Source organism: Micropterus salmoides, unplaced genomic scaffold (assembly GCF_014851395.1).
Source record: "Micropterus salmoides isolate LMB-PRFRI ecotype aquatic unplaced genomic scaffold, ASM1485139v1 Ms_hic_scaffold_12, whole genome shotgun sequence".
In the NCBI taxonomy this organism is placed as follows: Eukaryota; Metazoa; Chordata; class Actinopteri; order Centrarchiformes; family Centrarchidae; genus Micropterus; species Micropterus salmoides.
In genome coordinates this window covers 16,891,463-16,907,461 of record NW_024040263.1, presented here as the reverse complement: position 1 = coordinate 16,907,461, position 15,999 = coordinate 16,891,463, and the positions used below count along the sequence as shown (strand labels likewise).

Genomic DNA, 15,999 nt, shown 5'->3' with positions numbered 1-15,999 from the left:
AAGAAAACATCCCCCACACCATTACACCACCACCACCAGCCTGCACAGTGGTAACAAGGCATGATGGATCCATGTTCTCATTCTGTTTACGCCAAATTCTGACTCAAATTGAGACTCATCAGACCAGGCAACATTTTTCCGGTCTTCAACTGTCCAATTTTGGTGAGCTCTTGCAAATTGTAGCCTCTTTTTCCTATTTGTAGTGGAGATGAGTGGTACCCAGTGGGGACTTCTGCTGTTGTAGCCCATCCGCCTCAAGGTTGTGCGTGTTGTGGCTTCACAAATGCTTTGCTGCATACCTCGGTTGTAACGAGTGGTTATTTCAGTCAAAGTTGCTCTTCTATCAGCTTGAATCAGTCGGCCCATTCTCCTCTGACCTCTAGCATCAACAAGGCATTTTTGCCCACAGGACTGCCGCATACTGGATGTTTTTCCCTTTTCACACCATTCTTTGTAAACCCTAGAAACGGTTGTGCATGAAAATCCCAGTAACTGAGCAGATTGTGAAATACTCAGACCGGCCCACAACCATGCCACGCTCAAAAATTGCTTAAATCACCTTTCTTTCCCATTCTGACAGGTTCAGGAGATTGTCTTGACCAGGACCACACCCCTAAATGCATTGAAGCAACTGCCATGTGATTGGTTGATTAGATAATTGCATTAATGAGAAATTGAACAGGTGTTCCTAATAATCCTTTAGGTGAGTGTATGAATTGGAAATTATCCGCATGTTTAATCAGGTACAAAGACGTTAGATTTCACACCTCTGGCTGGCCGTGATTTAACGCATCTCTCTGGCAGGATGTACGGCGTGTTTATTTCTTTCCAGTTAGGCTATTTATCTACACTAGACCTTTCTGGACACTGTGAAGAGGCCCATAGCATTGGGCATGCTGTCTAGCCTTGCAAGACATCTTTGCACTTGCATTCGCGACTTGTTTTGTCATCAGTATCCACTTGATGGAGACAAAGTTGCAGAAAAGGAAAGTGGATCCCGTGCCTTGGCACCATGGATGTGTTTTGGCATCCAATCTGTAATTTTTAAAAGACTGTGTATTTTGTACAAAATTACATATGCCAGAGTATGTAGACATCCCTGTCAATCATCTTTTCTTTACTTTTGGTTTGGGCTAGGGCCCCTCAGGTCCAATTAAGGGACATGCTAATATCACCAGTGTGTGTGTACTCATACTTTTAGAATGAGATGTTCAAAATCACATATAATGTACTGGTGTTCACAGTTGCCTGGTTGTCCACATACGTTTGGCCATGTAGTGTCATAATTGCATGTGTCCTATAAATACTAGAGACCACTGATTTAGCCAAGATGCAGTCTGATGTACACTGGACCAACATTCCGTTTATGTAAAAATAGTAAGAGCAGAGACAATTGTGCTCTTCCCCAAACCCTACACATGTGCACAAATATACTGCATAGATAACACTGGCAGACCAGGATGACAAAATGGATAGTACTACACCAGCAATGCCACTGTCAGACCGTTCCTCTGGTTAAAAGCACTTGTAATAATCATTCATCAGAGTATAAACTGTCAGTCCAACTTCTTGTGTATACCTAAAAATATGTGAAATGCATATTAAAACAGGGCCAAATTGGAACAAGTGCTGCTCTCAGCAGGCAGCATAAATGCAGAGATACTACAAATGCGTTCAGACAGATTTTTCTTCCCTGCAGCTCCCCTTGTCTTCTCTTTCTCACCAAGGTGAATGATTACCTCTGGAATAGCAGATTTATGAAGGGGAAATACAACTAAGACGGCTTTCCTTGGCCACCTAATGAATTTTTCATTGTACGCCTTCAAAACGGCTACTCTCCATACACTCATGCCGGCTAGACAGAGAAGACGTTCACTGACAGCTTAAGGGGTCCCTTCTCTGAATGAATTATGGCTGATTCTTGTATGCTCCCACATACATTGATCACTTTGACGTCTGCTTTGGGTTTGGAGTTTGAAGCTAATCTGGTTTTAATGCAGCAAACCTGCATGGTTTGAGCACTTTTCACAATAGTGGGGTCATTTCTGTCCCTAAATATTTCATTGAAAGTGGTATGTGTAAGTGCGACCATGTCAGACCTCAGGTAAGGTCACAATGAGGTTTTTGGACAGGACAATTGGAGATAAATGTTTTAAAATTATTCACATACACTGACAATAAAAGATGACAAGCACAGTAGCTAAACTGAAAAATCATATGAAAACTACTACTGTTTGTATACCCATAGGACAGTCAGATTCACCAATGCACAGACAAACAAGAACATTAATTTACTCAAATAAATGAGGACAAAAATCCATCAAAATCATATTTTGTTTCTGTATAAAACTGTTTAATGTACTTCGCTATGTACATATCAAATCTACAAAATATGCACAATGTTAAAATATTTTCAGCAATTTGCCCCTCACACAGTTTTCTGCAGTAGCCCTTATTATATACAATCCCAGGCCATCTTTACCAAGTGTTTAAATAGGATACATACAGGATATAACTAACATATCACAATGCAGACCGACCAAACAATTTACACAACATACCATAATCACCAAGTTAAAACAAAATCAACAGCAAATGCATGTTAAAATATTAATCTGTGTATAATTACATTATAATAATGTTTGTGCGAAGCAGTTACCAGCGTAACATGAGGTTAAAGTACAGTACAGTTTCAGACACAGCTGAGGGCTGGGGTTGTTTTCTATCCCAGTTCAATCAATTAGCAATTTCATTTGTGACAGAAACTAATGAGAGAGTATTGATTTAGTTTTTTTCCCCCACTGCCTCCTGTATGAGAGTAAAACGTCCCCAGCCCGAATGTAGTTGAGGTCAGGCATGTGTGCTCTTCTCAATTGGTAATCAGAAAAAAGACTAGATTTATTCCGAACGGCCCGGATGTCTCCATCGATGAATGTTTTCAGCGGTGAATTAGCCTAATCCCACTTTCCTTAATTCACCACCTTGCCAATCATTAAATAAACTTCTGTCACTTCTTCACAATTTTCAACCATTGTAAAAATCACTGCAAATGCCCAGAGGGGACAACAAAATAACTAAAATTTTTCTGTGTCAGCAAGAGATTCTTCAAGGATCGTGAACATTATTTGTTACATTCCAACGATTCCTTACAATCAAAATTAGATTAATTTTTCTTACACAAATTCTTGTCAGGGGATGCACTCTTCCCCTACTGCGTGTAGCAATGTTTTGGCATCATTTTGGAAAGCTTAAAGTCTGAATGGCACTTCTGCTTCTTTTTTATCTGTACACACAATGGTACAATTGTCGCACACGCAAAAAGACACAAGTTCAAATAGCGCTGAACACAAATAAATCCTTCTCTGGGGAAGTGCCAATTGCTCAAGGCAACACTGAATAGTAACCCACACTTTCCTACAAAGGTAAATTCATGATAATATATGAAGGTTGCTGTAGCCTATACACTATGTGCTCTCTCTATATCCTACTTTCTGGTTAATCTAAACCTTTTGTGTGTATGAGTCGCTTGTAATGATGACAAAATACCAACTAAGCCTAAATTCTCTAATGACCTTATTGTTCATTTACTGATGAACAGTACTGATGGAGGCAGGCAGATCACAGGATTTTCATGAACTTCTCTCTGCCTGGAAAACCGTTTATACTGCAGGGTTTTACTGCTGTCACCCTACACAAGAGGCAACTGTGCAGAAATACTTTCATCAGGCTGACGTCTCCATGAGAAGGCACCGTTGGATTGAGGCGGAAGAGGCAGAGAAGGTTAAGCAATGTGGACAGGACTGTTTTTGCTGTGTTAGATCCGAGGCTTCTCATTTGTTAATACAGTGTTGTCAACAAATGTCCAACTGGCTGATACTCTTGAGACAAACGTAAAACAGAGATGTAGTAAAAGAGCAAAGAGGTGGAGGTTAGCTGGCATGGTAAGCGGGAACAACAATGGTAAGGCTTAACCCAGAAGGTAGCTGGTAGGCAGATGGATAGCAAGGGCTGCTGCATGTCAGGAGCCTCCCTGCATCAGAGCGCTGGATGTAGGACGGTGGCTGTCAGATGACTCTGATCAACCCACAACAAACCTCAGGATATAAGGGCTGACTCATCCTTCCTGTTGGTGAGGAATCTGTCAGTGGAGCAATAAAGGGGATACAGGGTCTTGTCTGGCTCTAATAAGCAAGTCATGGTGGCGGGGGCAGTCGCACATCAAGCAAGCTGTAGGCGAAGATGTTCCAGAAGACAGCACAGACCACAAACAGGGTATAGACACAGAAGAATATCCAAAACAGGGACTGCTCCTGGAGTCGCTGCTCGTAGTTCTGCAGGACCACCACACCCAGCGTCAGACCAACCACCACTCCTCCCAGGTGAGCTACAAAACTGGGATTGGGGCACGGAGGAAAGGCCGGAGGGTAGAACCTCAGCCACACGGCCCGGCCAAACTCTACACTCACTGTGAGCAGACAGAGGGAGAAAGAGAAAAAACACAATATTTGCAAGGTGTAAGTATGTACGTAGTTCGTTGTAGATAACTTCAGAAGCTATTCCCTTGATTTGTTAAATACAATCTGCTGAGGCATCATATTAAATTTAGATACTATGTAAAACTATTCATTTTTGCACCAAGCACAGTTTGTAGAGTTCCACCACCATCGCTTAGATTGGCTTCCAGTGTAAGTAATTGGGGTAGAAATCTACAGTTCGCATTACTAAAGAATCTCTTAATGGCTAGAATGAACAGACTACTGTTGAAAGACTAAAGAAATTGCAAACCTATTCTTTAATCCAATGGAGAAGAATGCAGATTTTAAGACAATTTAAGCATATCTTTCAACAGAAACTCTCATCAGTGCAACAGTGCAAGGGCAAGGAGGATAAGGTCTGTGTTAATAAAAGCTATTTATGTTCTTTAACTTTGTATTCTTTGAAGATCTGAAATTCCTGGCTCAAACCCACATCTCTACTCCACAATATGGGTCACACATCTAGTGGTACACTAGAAGCTAAATGATCTAAAATCTCTCACTAGACATTATAGCCCTGTTTTCCAAATCCCATTACAGTGCAGACCCACTGTCACCCATTGTTGTGGGCGTGTCATGGGTCATGGGCAAGTAATCGATGTTAAACACTGTGTGAGTAAACAACTCTTACTAAACAACTTACTTGACGTTGTGCCAAGCAGAATATCATTTTTGTTTGTATCTGTCATCTTGGAGGCAAGAGACCCCAGAAACAGCAGTCATGGTGTTCTCCTACACAGACATGGATCCTCAGCAGATAAAGACTAAACTTTCTGACCCCCCACTGCATTACTTTTTTGTTGTGAGTTTTTCAGTAAATCAACTTTCAACCCTTCCCTTTTTTGTGCATCGCTGGTCAGTCTTGCAGTGCCTGGAATCCCACACTGCCTTGCAAAGCGATTTTATGGCGTAACAGAAAATGAATAGGGGCACTTTTATGCAGTCTGAAAAATGCATAGCCAGAAAGTTTAATATTGTTGCCTTTGGAGCAAAATTGTGTTTGTCTGATAAGGATTCGACTCTAGTGATGGAACAGTTATCACAAGCAGATTAAAAGTGCAACTCTTCTGCTGAAAAATTATTCTTAAACTGAGGTGAGTGTGGCATCTTCATTGAAACGTACTGCAAACCAGAGCCATGGCCATCCGGAATAACTTAAACTGACACTTCATTCCCGACCAATTCTACAAAAAGAGAAAGAAAGAGAGAAAGGAGAATTCATTAGGACATCTTCAAGTTCTGATTATAAAGACACAAGAACAGTGCTAGAAGGTCAAGTCCTCCTCAGACACACACACAGACACACATGCTGATATGAAATGACATGAGATCTTGCCCTCTGTCTCAATTCAAGTCAATTTTGAAAGCCCAAGAGACACTCTGACCCCCCAATCTGTTCATGCTGTGTTAGATAATATGATTTCAGCTGAGAGGAGGACAAACTCCTCCACCCTGACCCCAAGAATTTTGTGGAGGATCTGGCAGGGAACATAATGAGTACCCAATTACACATGATGGAGGTTCACCTGAGCGCCTTGCATGTATGTGTAATGACCCACAGGATGGGGAGTTAAGACCAAACAGAGCAGACACAGATGTCAGTGGGATGGGATTTCTTCACATGCTGTCACATAAATGTGTGCACACACACTTTGTGATCTTTGGGAAAAGGACAAACTGATGGGGATCGTGAGGAATGTATGGCATCTGTAGATAGAGCAGCAGCTGCTGGGGCCCGGAGCAGACTGCTTTGATGATGCGGCAGTGTTCTGTAGTGACAGGACAACTGAGTGATGTGATAATAATCTGCACACATAAAAACGTACCATTACTACATTGGCCAAATGTGCTGAGACCAGAGCGTACACTCCACCAGATGACCCGACAACAGGAGCCGTCATATCGGTGACCGATACTGCCAGAGAGCCTGTAGTGATGATAAAGGAATTTGCTTTAGGTACATTAACAAAAATGAGGCCATTTTTGTATTATCCACATCTGGAAAAAGCAACAACATCCCCAGGAAGAGGAAGACTCAAGATCTTTGACAATGAACTTTTATTGCACATAGAAATACACAATGGCATTCAACCTTTATTTAAGATGTCCACTGCTGCTTTTGGTTCTTTTTGGGGGTTTTTTTCAGTATAAAAACCCAATTTGAAATCACGACTTTTAACAATAAGAGGTTGTGTTGGGGAATGTTTTAAATATTAGAGTGTTATGTAGTTAAGGTAAAATAACATCTGAAATACTAGAATTGATAAGAGGTTCAAGGTTCATTATTGACCTTGGAAACAGCTACTGATTTATTTGGCTACCTGGAGGCAGCACAGACTGTAAACACAACACTAACATATTATCACCTTTTATACTGTAAGTTTAGATAGTGAATTTGTTAGTGAACAGTTGACCATTAACTAAATAAATATCTGTCTCTTCAGCTGCTAAATGCTCCACTACGTTCACATTTTTATTCATTTTTATCCAAAGCGACTTATAATTGCTATACATGTGAGAGGTTGCATGCCTCTGGAGCAACTAGGGGTTAAGTGTCTTGCTCTGGAACACAGTGGTGGATGTCTCACAGTGGGAAATCCAACCCAGGTCTCCCACACCAAAGGCAAGTATCTTATCTATGCGCCATCACCACCCCATCACCAGTTCACCAGCTATTTGTTAACCTGGTCTGTCTGCTGTTAGGTGCTGAGCAGGTAGTGCACAGTGGGTTAATCTGAGCAAAACAATGGGCTGAAAGATGATGAAAGCTTGATATAGCTGAGGCGAACTGCACAGTCTGGTGATGATTCCCTGTGGGTTCACAGGGAATCATCATCATCACATTTCACAGACAAGCACTCGTGATGCTTTGTTAATATAAATACATTGATCATAGTCACTTTAAAGTGCTTCAAAACAATGGAAATCTACCATCTGTGCCAATGGGGCCAACTTCATTTCAAATGAAGATGACTTGATATGATGGAAAGCTCCAGCTACTTCATGGACCCTGTGGTGAGAATGTTTTCTCAAATAGATAAGATTTGTTTAGCCTGGCAGATGCCCATTGTGGGGATAAATGGATACATTCTATAATGCAATACAATGCTAAACAATTCAGTGCCTTATTTGTTTATTTGACATGTCTGTTGTGCTATAATCTTGAGTCTGAGCTTTTACTATTCAGGAGGAATTTGTATATTTTTTCCCTTCGAGGATCACACTGGCAGACACAGTGAATAAATGGCTAATTTAAACTGTCTTTGTACAAACTGTGACCATTTGTGCACTAAAACATCTATTTTGAATGGCATAAAGCCTGCTTTGCTTGCTTTTTAAAGTGGGTGTATTATAAATAGGCCTTTATGATTAGAGGCTTGCTCATACTGTACCAGCACATGTTGTGATTTTATGTAAAACAAAGGCATTCATACAAATTGGGCTGCCACAAACAGGGAATTGCTCTCTTTAGCACCTTGGTACCAATTCATCACGTGCACAAAAGATTCAGTCGAGCATTTATTTCTATTCAAGCATTCAAAAGTTTAAATATGGGGATGTTCAGAGACAGAGTCCCCAGAGGAAATGTGTTCTCACTGTAGTCTGTGTGAAAGAGACAGGATGAAAGAAAAAAGGAGCTCAAGACATGCTTAGTTGGACAATGAAATTACGCAAATACAAACTCTCTCATCCCCTCTTTTTTGTCTTCATTTTCATTCACTCTCACTTTCCACTGTGCACACATCCATGCCATCCACTTTTCATTTCTCAGTACATCTTTTCCTTCATTTGTCTCCGTGATGGCACTGACATGTGTATATTATTGATGGTAGGTATATGAGAGGAGAGCACATAGAGCTATTAAATGGTCTTATACTTTACCTCTGTATTGTGAGCCAGCTGCATAAAATTTAAGTCATTGTAAGTCATTGTGTAGCATCCGCATTTCATATTGGTGAAAACTGTCTCTTTTTTTTTTGCAGTTCTTTCACATTATGCTCTGTTCCTATGGACTCCTCCTCCTGAGCTCCTCACGGGGGACTGAGAGCACTGTTACCCAGCTCAGCCACAATGCACAGTGCGTTACTTCCTCGTTAAAAGCCTATTAAAAGTCACAGAAAGAATCATGGTCTGATAACTGTCGAACATAACAGGCTGCTGCGCTATCAACCTTATAAACAGTGTATAGGCTCATTTTGTACTGAACTGAACAGCTTGGACCACAAATAGACTGAACGTACTACTGAACTCAAGACAGTCAGAATCAGCACTGCATGTTGCCTCAGTAGGGCCATGACAAACCTCAAAATGAGCTTATGGTCAAGCAAGGGTACGTGTAGCTGGTGGTGTATGAGAGCGTGTGAAAAAATTGTTCATTTCCTTTGTTGAAACATTTGTCATCTGTCTGTATTAACTGATAATCTCACAACTTTCAGTAGTTCTGCAGTAGAGCAGTAGGCCCCATTTAGATATTTAAGCCTGTGTGATTTCTGGTAAAACTGCAACTGATAAGCTCAGCCCTCAAATAACTGTAAAATAGCCCGCCTAAGCTTAAGTCACATTTAGCCGACCTCATAACTTTAATGCTTGTGTGGTTTGGACAACGCTTAGAAAACATTTAGCTCAATTTCACCTAGCTATGTTTAGTCTCTCTCTCTCCCTCTTGCTCTCTTTCTCTCACAACAACAACAGAGTATATAACACTATAGGCATACTGTACATAATTATAGCCGACAGAAAGGGCTCTGGAATTCATATATATCAAATCACCATAAGGAGGGATGATAGGATAAGGCATGGCACTGTAACTGGACAATAATACTCCTACATTGCAAACACTGACAATGTGATGATAGTGTGATCAAACCATTGACAGAACTGCATAAACTGACAATACTGCATATTCACCTGAGAATTGTTTTGTTAAAACACACACTTCATCATGTCGTTCATTGTAGCAGCCTTGAATAGTAGGCCTAACTGAATGTTTATTGTATAAGCCATGGTGCTTCAGAAATTCACAAAAAAACAACCATTTCATCCTGGAATATTATTGTAGGATTATAGTTATTTCAGGATATACCAATTGTATTACAAATTTTCCTTTGTTGACTGTGTTGGCCAATGAAATATACTCAACTGTCCACAACAGGTAGAACACCATTGCAGTTTGGCACTGTGCTAATTTTGCTGTTTATCTCCCCAGCATCAAGAAGGGAGGGAAATTTCTTCAGTAATTTTCTTTACAGAGTTTTAAAATCCATAAACCTCTGCATGGTGTCTTTCATAAGCCTTCAAAAACTACACTGAAATTATTCAAAACTGAGTTCCAAATCAGTGCACCGGCTTCCAACTGTGTATTTTCAAAGAACCATGTGACTGAAAGTGAAATGAAAGGACATTTCAAAAGCTGGAGCTGACATTTAGCACCAAATAGGAGTTTCTTCTTTGCCTAATGTGTGGCCTTCTCAGGTGTGTGAACCATAATGGCAGCACAGCGAGGTGGTGTAATAGCATCTAACTCACCAGGTCATTAAACAGTGCAGAGTAATCTAAGCAGCACACAAACAGACAATCACATTTAGACTGCTTTCCTCTATCTTACAGGAACATAAACAGCAAGGGGAAAACTGATTGATGCAAGATTCTTTTTCTTCAACGTCTCTAATTTTGATTATCATATTAGTGTAAATAAAGGCCAGCAAAGCGCGTGCATGTGAACGTGCACGCACATGATGCGCGTAACAGCCGTGCACATGAATACATTTTTGATTAATAAAAAAATGTATTAATTAAAAACTAATTAATCAAAAAAAATTAATAAAAATTATATACAAATAAATAAATAATAATATTTAAAAAAGAAGACTCCCCCAAAAACACTGGCTGATTTTCTGGACCGAAAGGCTTGGGCGCCTCAGTTTGAATGGGCGGTGGAAAATTTTAGAATGTCGGGATTCTTGTTTGAACACAGAACAGTTCATCTTTATACAAGAGAGCTTGATTAAATTTTTCTTCGTGAAAGCACACCGCACATTAGTCTTTCAGCCAAAGACTGGAATTACTTCAGAAACAAAGTCTGTAAAGATATGAGTGCTTCAAAAGGAGTCTATACCACACAATGGTGCGGGTCTGTGCCTGGAGAGCTCTAATGTGTAGAGACATATACAGAGCGCATATACAGATGAATGGAGCAGAAAACAACCTCACACATGCATTGACACGCTGCCCTTCTTTTATATTAAAGGACATAAGAGAGAAATTACGCAGAAGCTTTTTAACAAAAATTTTGCTGTTGCTCAAAAGTATGTACTACGTGGTCTTGGGTTGGTGCCAACGTGTGAATGCAGTATTCGAGACATTGCAGCAGCTGCTCTACTGATTTGGCTGAGGAACCCTTTTCTCATTGCTTCGCTTAAACGGGTAGTTAGAGTGGAGGACAGTGTGAGCACTGTAGTAGTAATCTCTGGACATCTGGAAGGGGGAACAACACTAAAAAACAATGGGGAATGTGTCTAGTCTACTAAACCATGTCAAAAAGAGATACATCGTGTATAAGATGAGAGCACTGTTGTGTGAAACTGTTAACAATGCAATATGTGACAAAGATAGGACACAATGTTGTTCTAGATTTGACAAACAGACAGAATGTGTTAGACGAATGACCTCTGGATGGCGTACCATGGTGCAAATGACAGCGGATAAATATGCAGATGTGAAATCTACTCTACTCAATATAGCAAATGTTTTTCCTCTGAACAATAATGAGTTTCATATGGGTCATGTGTTTTGTTTTTGTACTTTTAGCATTGATTTGTGTGTTTTAATGCTAACCAGAAAACAACATGTCGATGTTGCTGATGTGATGTATTGCTTAACTGAATCTTTGGTTTGTAAAAACATAGGTGCGTGTACCGATTTTCTGAAAAGTGTATACTTGTAATCATTGCTGACGGATATGTTGCGTATGTTGTTGGAAATAAAATACTTGAACACAGACGTTGAAGCGTCACTCTTTGTAACAAAGATCATGGAGGTGGTGATGAGAAATATATACTATGCGACAGAAAACGCAGTGGGTTACGGAGGCATGCAAAAACTTAAAAAGGCCATATTTGACACTACTGGAGTTCGGTACGCAGATTCAGACGTAGAAAATTGGCTCATGAAGCAAGATGCCTGTACTCTACACAGGACGGCTCCAGTGCATTTTAAGAGAAACAAGGTTTTAGTGAATTCAATAGATTGGCAATTAGATTGGCAATTAGATTAGATTAGATACATAGACTAGATTTAGTCGACATATCGGCTTCTTCTACTGAAAATGATGGGGTACGCTATTTATTAACGTGTATAGATTTGTTTTCAAAATACGCATGGGTGTGTTATATATGTAGGTATCTTAGCTGAAGGTAGAATACCGCATAAAATTCAAATAGATTAGGGAAAAGAGTTTTTAAACAAAGATTTCGATGCGTTAATGAAAATTAATAGTATCGTACACTTTCTACATCAAATGACACTAAGGCATCTGTAGTAGAGCGTTTTAACAGGACTCTGAAATCTAAAACGTGGCGTTATTTAACAGCCAATAATTCTAAACAATACATAGATATATTGCAGGATCTAGTCGCCTCCTACAATCATAGTTATCATCGTAGTAATAAAATGAAACCGACTGATGTAACAAAAGACAATGAAGACATCGTATTTAACAACTTGTATAAAACAAAAGATAAAAGAGTAATTCGTTTTAAATATGAGGTGATCGATATTGTGGGAATTTCAAAACTACGCGGCCCTTTTAAAAAAGGTTATGAGCAAAATTATACTGACGAAATATTACAGGGGACATTTATGAGCAAGAGATGCAAAAAGTTATTATAGATGAAAACAAAACATTTAAAATGGAAAAGATTTTATTTAGAAAGAAAAGACAAGGCCGGGACATGGCCGGGACATTAGTCAAATGGGTCGGATTGCCAGATAAATTTAACTCGTGGATTTTGGAAAAACAGGTCATTCAGCTACCTTAGCAGATTACAAACACACGTATAAATGGATACAGAGGATTTTTTTGTCACCTTGCCCAGCAACTCGTCTGCATTATTTTACCCGAGCAATACAATAGCAAACTTTAGAACGAAACTCTCCAAGCCTTTACACTTTAAATCAGCATACGAGGTGGGTTTGATAGAAATACAATATCCAAAAACATGGAAATCTTTTTCATCAGAAGACTTGATTTGTTGTGTTTGATAAAAAAACAGAGTAAGCATTTTACCAACGAGAGACGTAGAATTAACGTTTCAAGGAAAACTTGCACAAATGTTGGGATTTATCCCCGAAGTGGCTTTTAAAACTCACGAGGGAATTGCAACATTTAGATCTCAGCCACGAACTAACACAGTGTTGACACAGATGCCTTTTTTGGCACCACATCCTGCCGATGTTAATGTAGGTATGTATAATATATTTGTTTATACCGATATTGTTGATCATCAAACAGTAGGGGATAGTTACGTACCTCTTTTAAGAATAGTACATATATCGGGCCAGACAACCATATGATCACAAATACTTATGACAGACCACACTATCTGAGGCTCTGCAAAACACACATTGATAGTATCGAGATTTCTCTCAAGACAGATCAGAATCAACATATCCCTTTTACGTGATAATAAAGCTACACTTTCGACCCGTAAAATATCAGTATTAGACAAGGAGCAAACATGTACCATCCATATGCTCACAATGCGGACAAGTACGTTGCATATTATACAGCCCAAGCGGGTGGTGATTTACCAGGATACAGCGGGCTCGGTGCTCAGTATGGTGCAGGGTTAGGGGGTCTCTTTAGGGGTTTCTTTAGATTAGCATTCCCCTTATTCAAGAAAGGATTTACATTTGTTGTCCCTCATTTAAAGACAGCCGCTAAAAACATAGCTACGGATGTTATTACTAGAGTCATGAACAGACGTCAAGAGGGGTCGGGTATAGCGGCCGTGGCCCCCCGACCAATAAAACGACCTCATGGGAAAAAAGGGAATTCCCCACCAAAGAGGCGTAGCCGAACAACAAATAAGAAGACCCATACTAAAATAAAAATCACCAAAGCTAATGGTGGAAACCTGGATCAAGCAGACGAAGTGGGCTTTATCAACTACCCTGGATGTACAATATTTTCACAGGTCGACATATCGTTGGGGGACCGACTCATAACGCAATCATCAAACCCATATCCTTACAGGGGTATAATAGAGTGCCTTATGAACTATGGAAAGGACGCTCTGCAGACACAGATTGGATCCGGACTATTTAGCATGGATAGAGCAGGTCATATGGACGATCCAACGGTTGGAGGTAATGAGGGACTAGTTAAAAGAATGGAGTACACACAAGGCGGACGCATATTGGAGCTAATATCCCCTTGACATTCTGACTTGTTTTTTCAAGACAAGTTAATGATAAATGGCGTAGACCTCAAGATAAAATTCACAAGATCTAAAAACGAATTTTGCTTAATGCGCAACACTGTAGATGACTTTCAGGTTAACATTATGTCAGCAAGCCTGTTTGTAAAGAAAGTCACCGTATCTCTGGCTGTTAAGCTAGCACACGCTAAGGCATTAACACATGGCAACGTTAATATCCCATAGACAGAGTCTGTCTGTCTGTTTTAGCGTACCAATAGGCACTCGTGTTTGTAATCAAGAATATATTCTTGGGACAAATACCTAAATTTATTGTAGTAGGATTTGTAGATCATGAGGCATTTACAGGTAGTTATGCGCGTAATCCATTTACATTTAACCATTATGATATAGAGTTTTTATGTTTATACGCTTACGGCCAACAATATCCTTCAAAACCCTTTCAACCCAACTTTACCGGAGGGAATGCCATCAGGGAGTTTCATCAATTGTACTCAGCAACTGGAAAGTATCTTAAAAACAACGCTATGGCCATAACCCGTGACGAGTTTTGTAATGGATATAGTCTGTTCTGTTTTAACCTGAGCCCTGATGAAGGATGCGGAGACCATATATCTCTCATTAAAAACAGTAGTGTTAGATTAGAGGCTCGTTTTAGAAATCCGCTTCAACGCACAATAAATGCGGTTATTTACGCCACATATGATTCTATAATTGAGATATCATCAAGAAGACAGGACTTTTTCTAACTTTAACAAACGATAGTATGAATACGATAGAACTGTCAAAAGTACTTGATAAGGTAGTGAAGCAAGGCGTCTTTCTTGGAGTATTTGCTAGTGACCAGCTTCCTAAATCAGTTATTAAAAAGAGACCTGCCATGTTGGTGGTAAACACAGACCCCTCCCACCTGGGAGGACAACACTGGGTCGCTATCTATATTGACAAGCAGGGTGTGGGATCATTCTTTGACAGTTTTGGGAACTCTCCGGTATACTCACATTTTCCTGAATCCTTTTCTGTCTTTCTCAACAGTAATTGTAAGTCCATGCAACATTCTGTTAGACAAGTGCAAGATGTGGGTTCTGTAGTGTGCGGTCAGCATTGTGTGTTTTTTCTTTACCACATGGATTATCTTATGACAATGTAATGACTAAATATAGTAAAAAAACGGTCAAGCAATGATTTTATGGTGTACTGTGGTCAAAATAATTATGCAGAACCAGTGTGTCCAAGTATCAGATTCTTTTAAGTGTGTATAATAATATTAGAAGTTGTGTGCCAGTCATTATCAAAATGATTTATAGATTGAAACGTGTACGACAATGTTTTTTGTTATTATGGTGATATAAATAAAAACACTTTGAAATGATAAAGTTATGTCTCTATGTATTTATTTAAAACCGATAACGATATACAATTAAAAAGTTATCCAATCACTCAATCGCATTTCAGGAGATACAAATGGACTTGTTTCATTGTTTACTAATCGATGTCCTCTGGTAACAAGAGGTGTAGATGGTGGTCCAGTAATAAGAGGAGAAGATTCTCCAGAAGTCTTTCTCTTAATCTCGTAAATTTTTCTTTTGACCTGTTGATTTGGTACAGCTGATAAAGGTATATTCAATATAGCCAACGATTGCAGATATTCATCCCAACCTGTAGGTCTCTGGCTGTCAGACACGTTGTGAGAAGCAGTTACTCCTCTTATCAAATCATACACGAGACCCTTTAATAACATTACCATTAAACACAAACTCCCCACGTTCAGTCCATGCAGATGTGTTTTTTGAGGAGGACATTTTATCCAAAATATGCTGAGCTTTATTCCTGCTGATTTTTGGCATGTTTTTTAAAACTTCTTCAAAAACAAAATCTCTACCTTCTTGATTCTTCTGCTCTGAAGAGTGAAAATCCTCAGCGACTCGTTATAAAAGGTTTAGCGATACTCAGGAGGGGGAGTAGAAAACCGCCAGACTGTTTAAGCATTGTCTTCTTTTTCTTTGACGCGCAAACCTTTTTATTGG

General features: G+C 39.6%; 1 protein-coding gene across 4 annotated transcripts in view; it reads right to left on the bottom strand.

The window, feature by feature from the left end:
- Positions 1-2,326: 2,326 nt before the first annotated feature.
- rhbdl3 (rhomboid, veinlet-like 3 (Drosophila)) overlaps positions 2,327-15,999 on the bottom strand; it is a 65,236-nt gene continuing 51,563 nt past the window's right edge. For all 4 annotated transcript variants that reach the window (XM_038713751.1, XM_038713750.1, XM_038713752.1 and 1 more), the window contains 3 exons: positions 6,362-6,462; positions 5,659-5,719; positions 2,327-4,465 (listed from right to left, as the gene is read on the bottom strand). In XM_038713751.1, the coding sequence (XP_038569679.1) occupies positions 4,194-4,465; positions 5,659-5,719; positions 6,362-6,462 (434 nt within the window). In that variant the 3' untranslated portion in view covers positions 2,327-4,193. The remainder of the gene's footprint in view (positions 4,466-5,658; positions 5,720-6,361; positions 6,463-15,999) is intronic.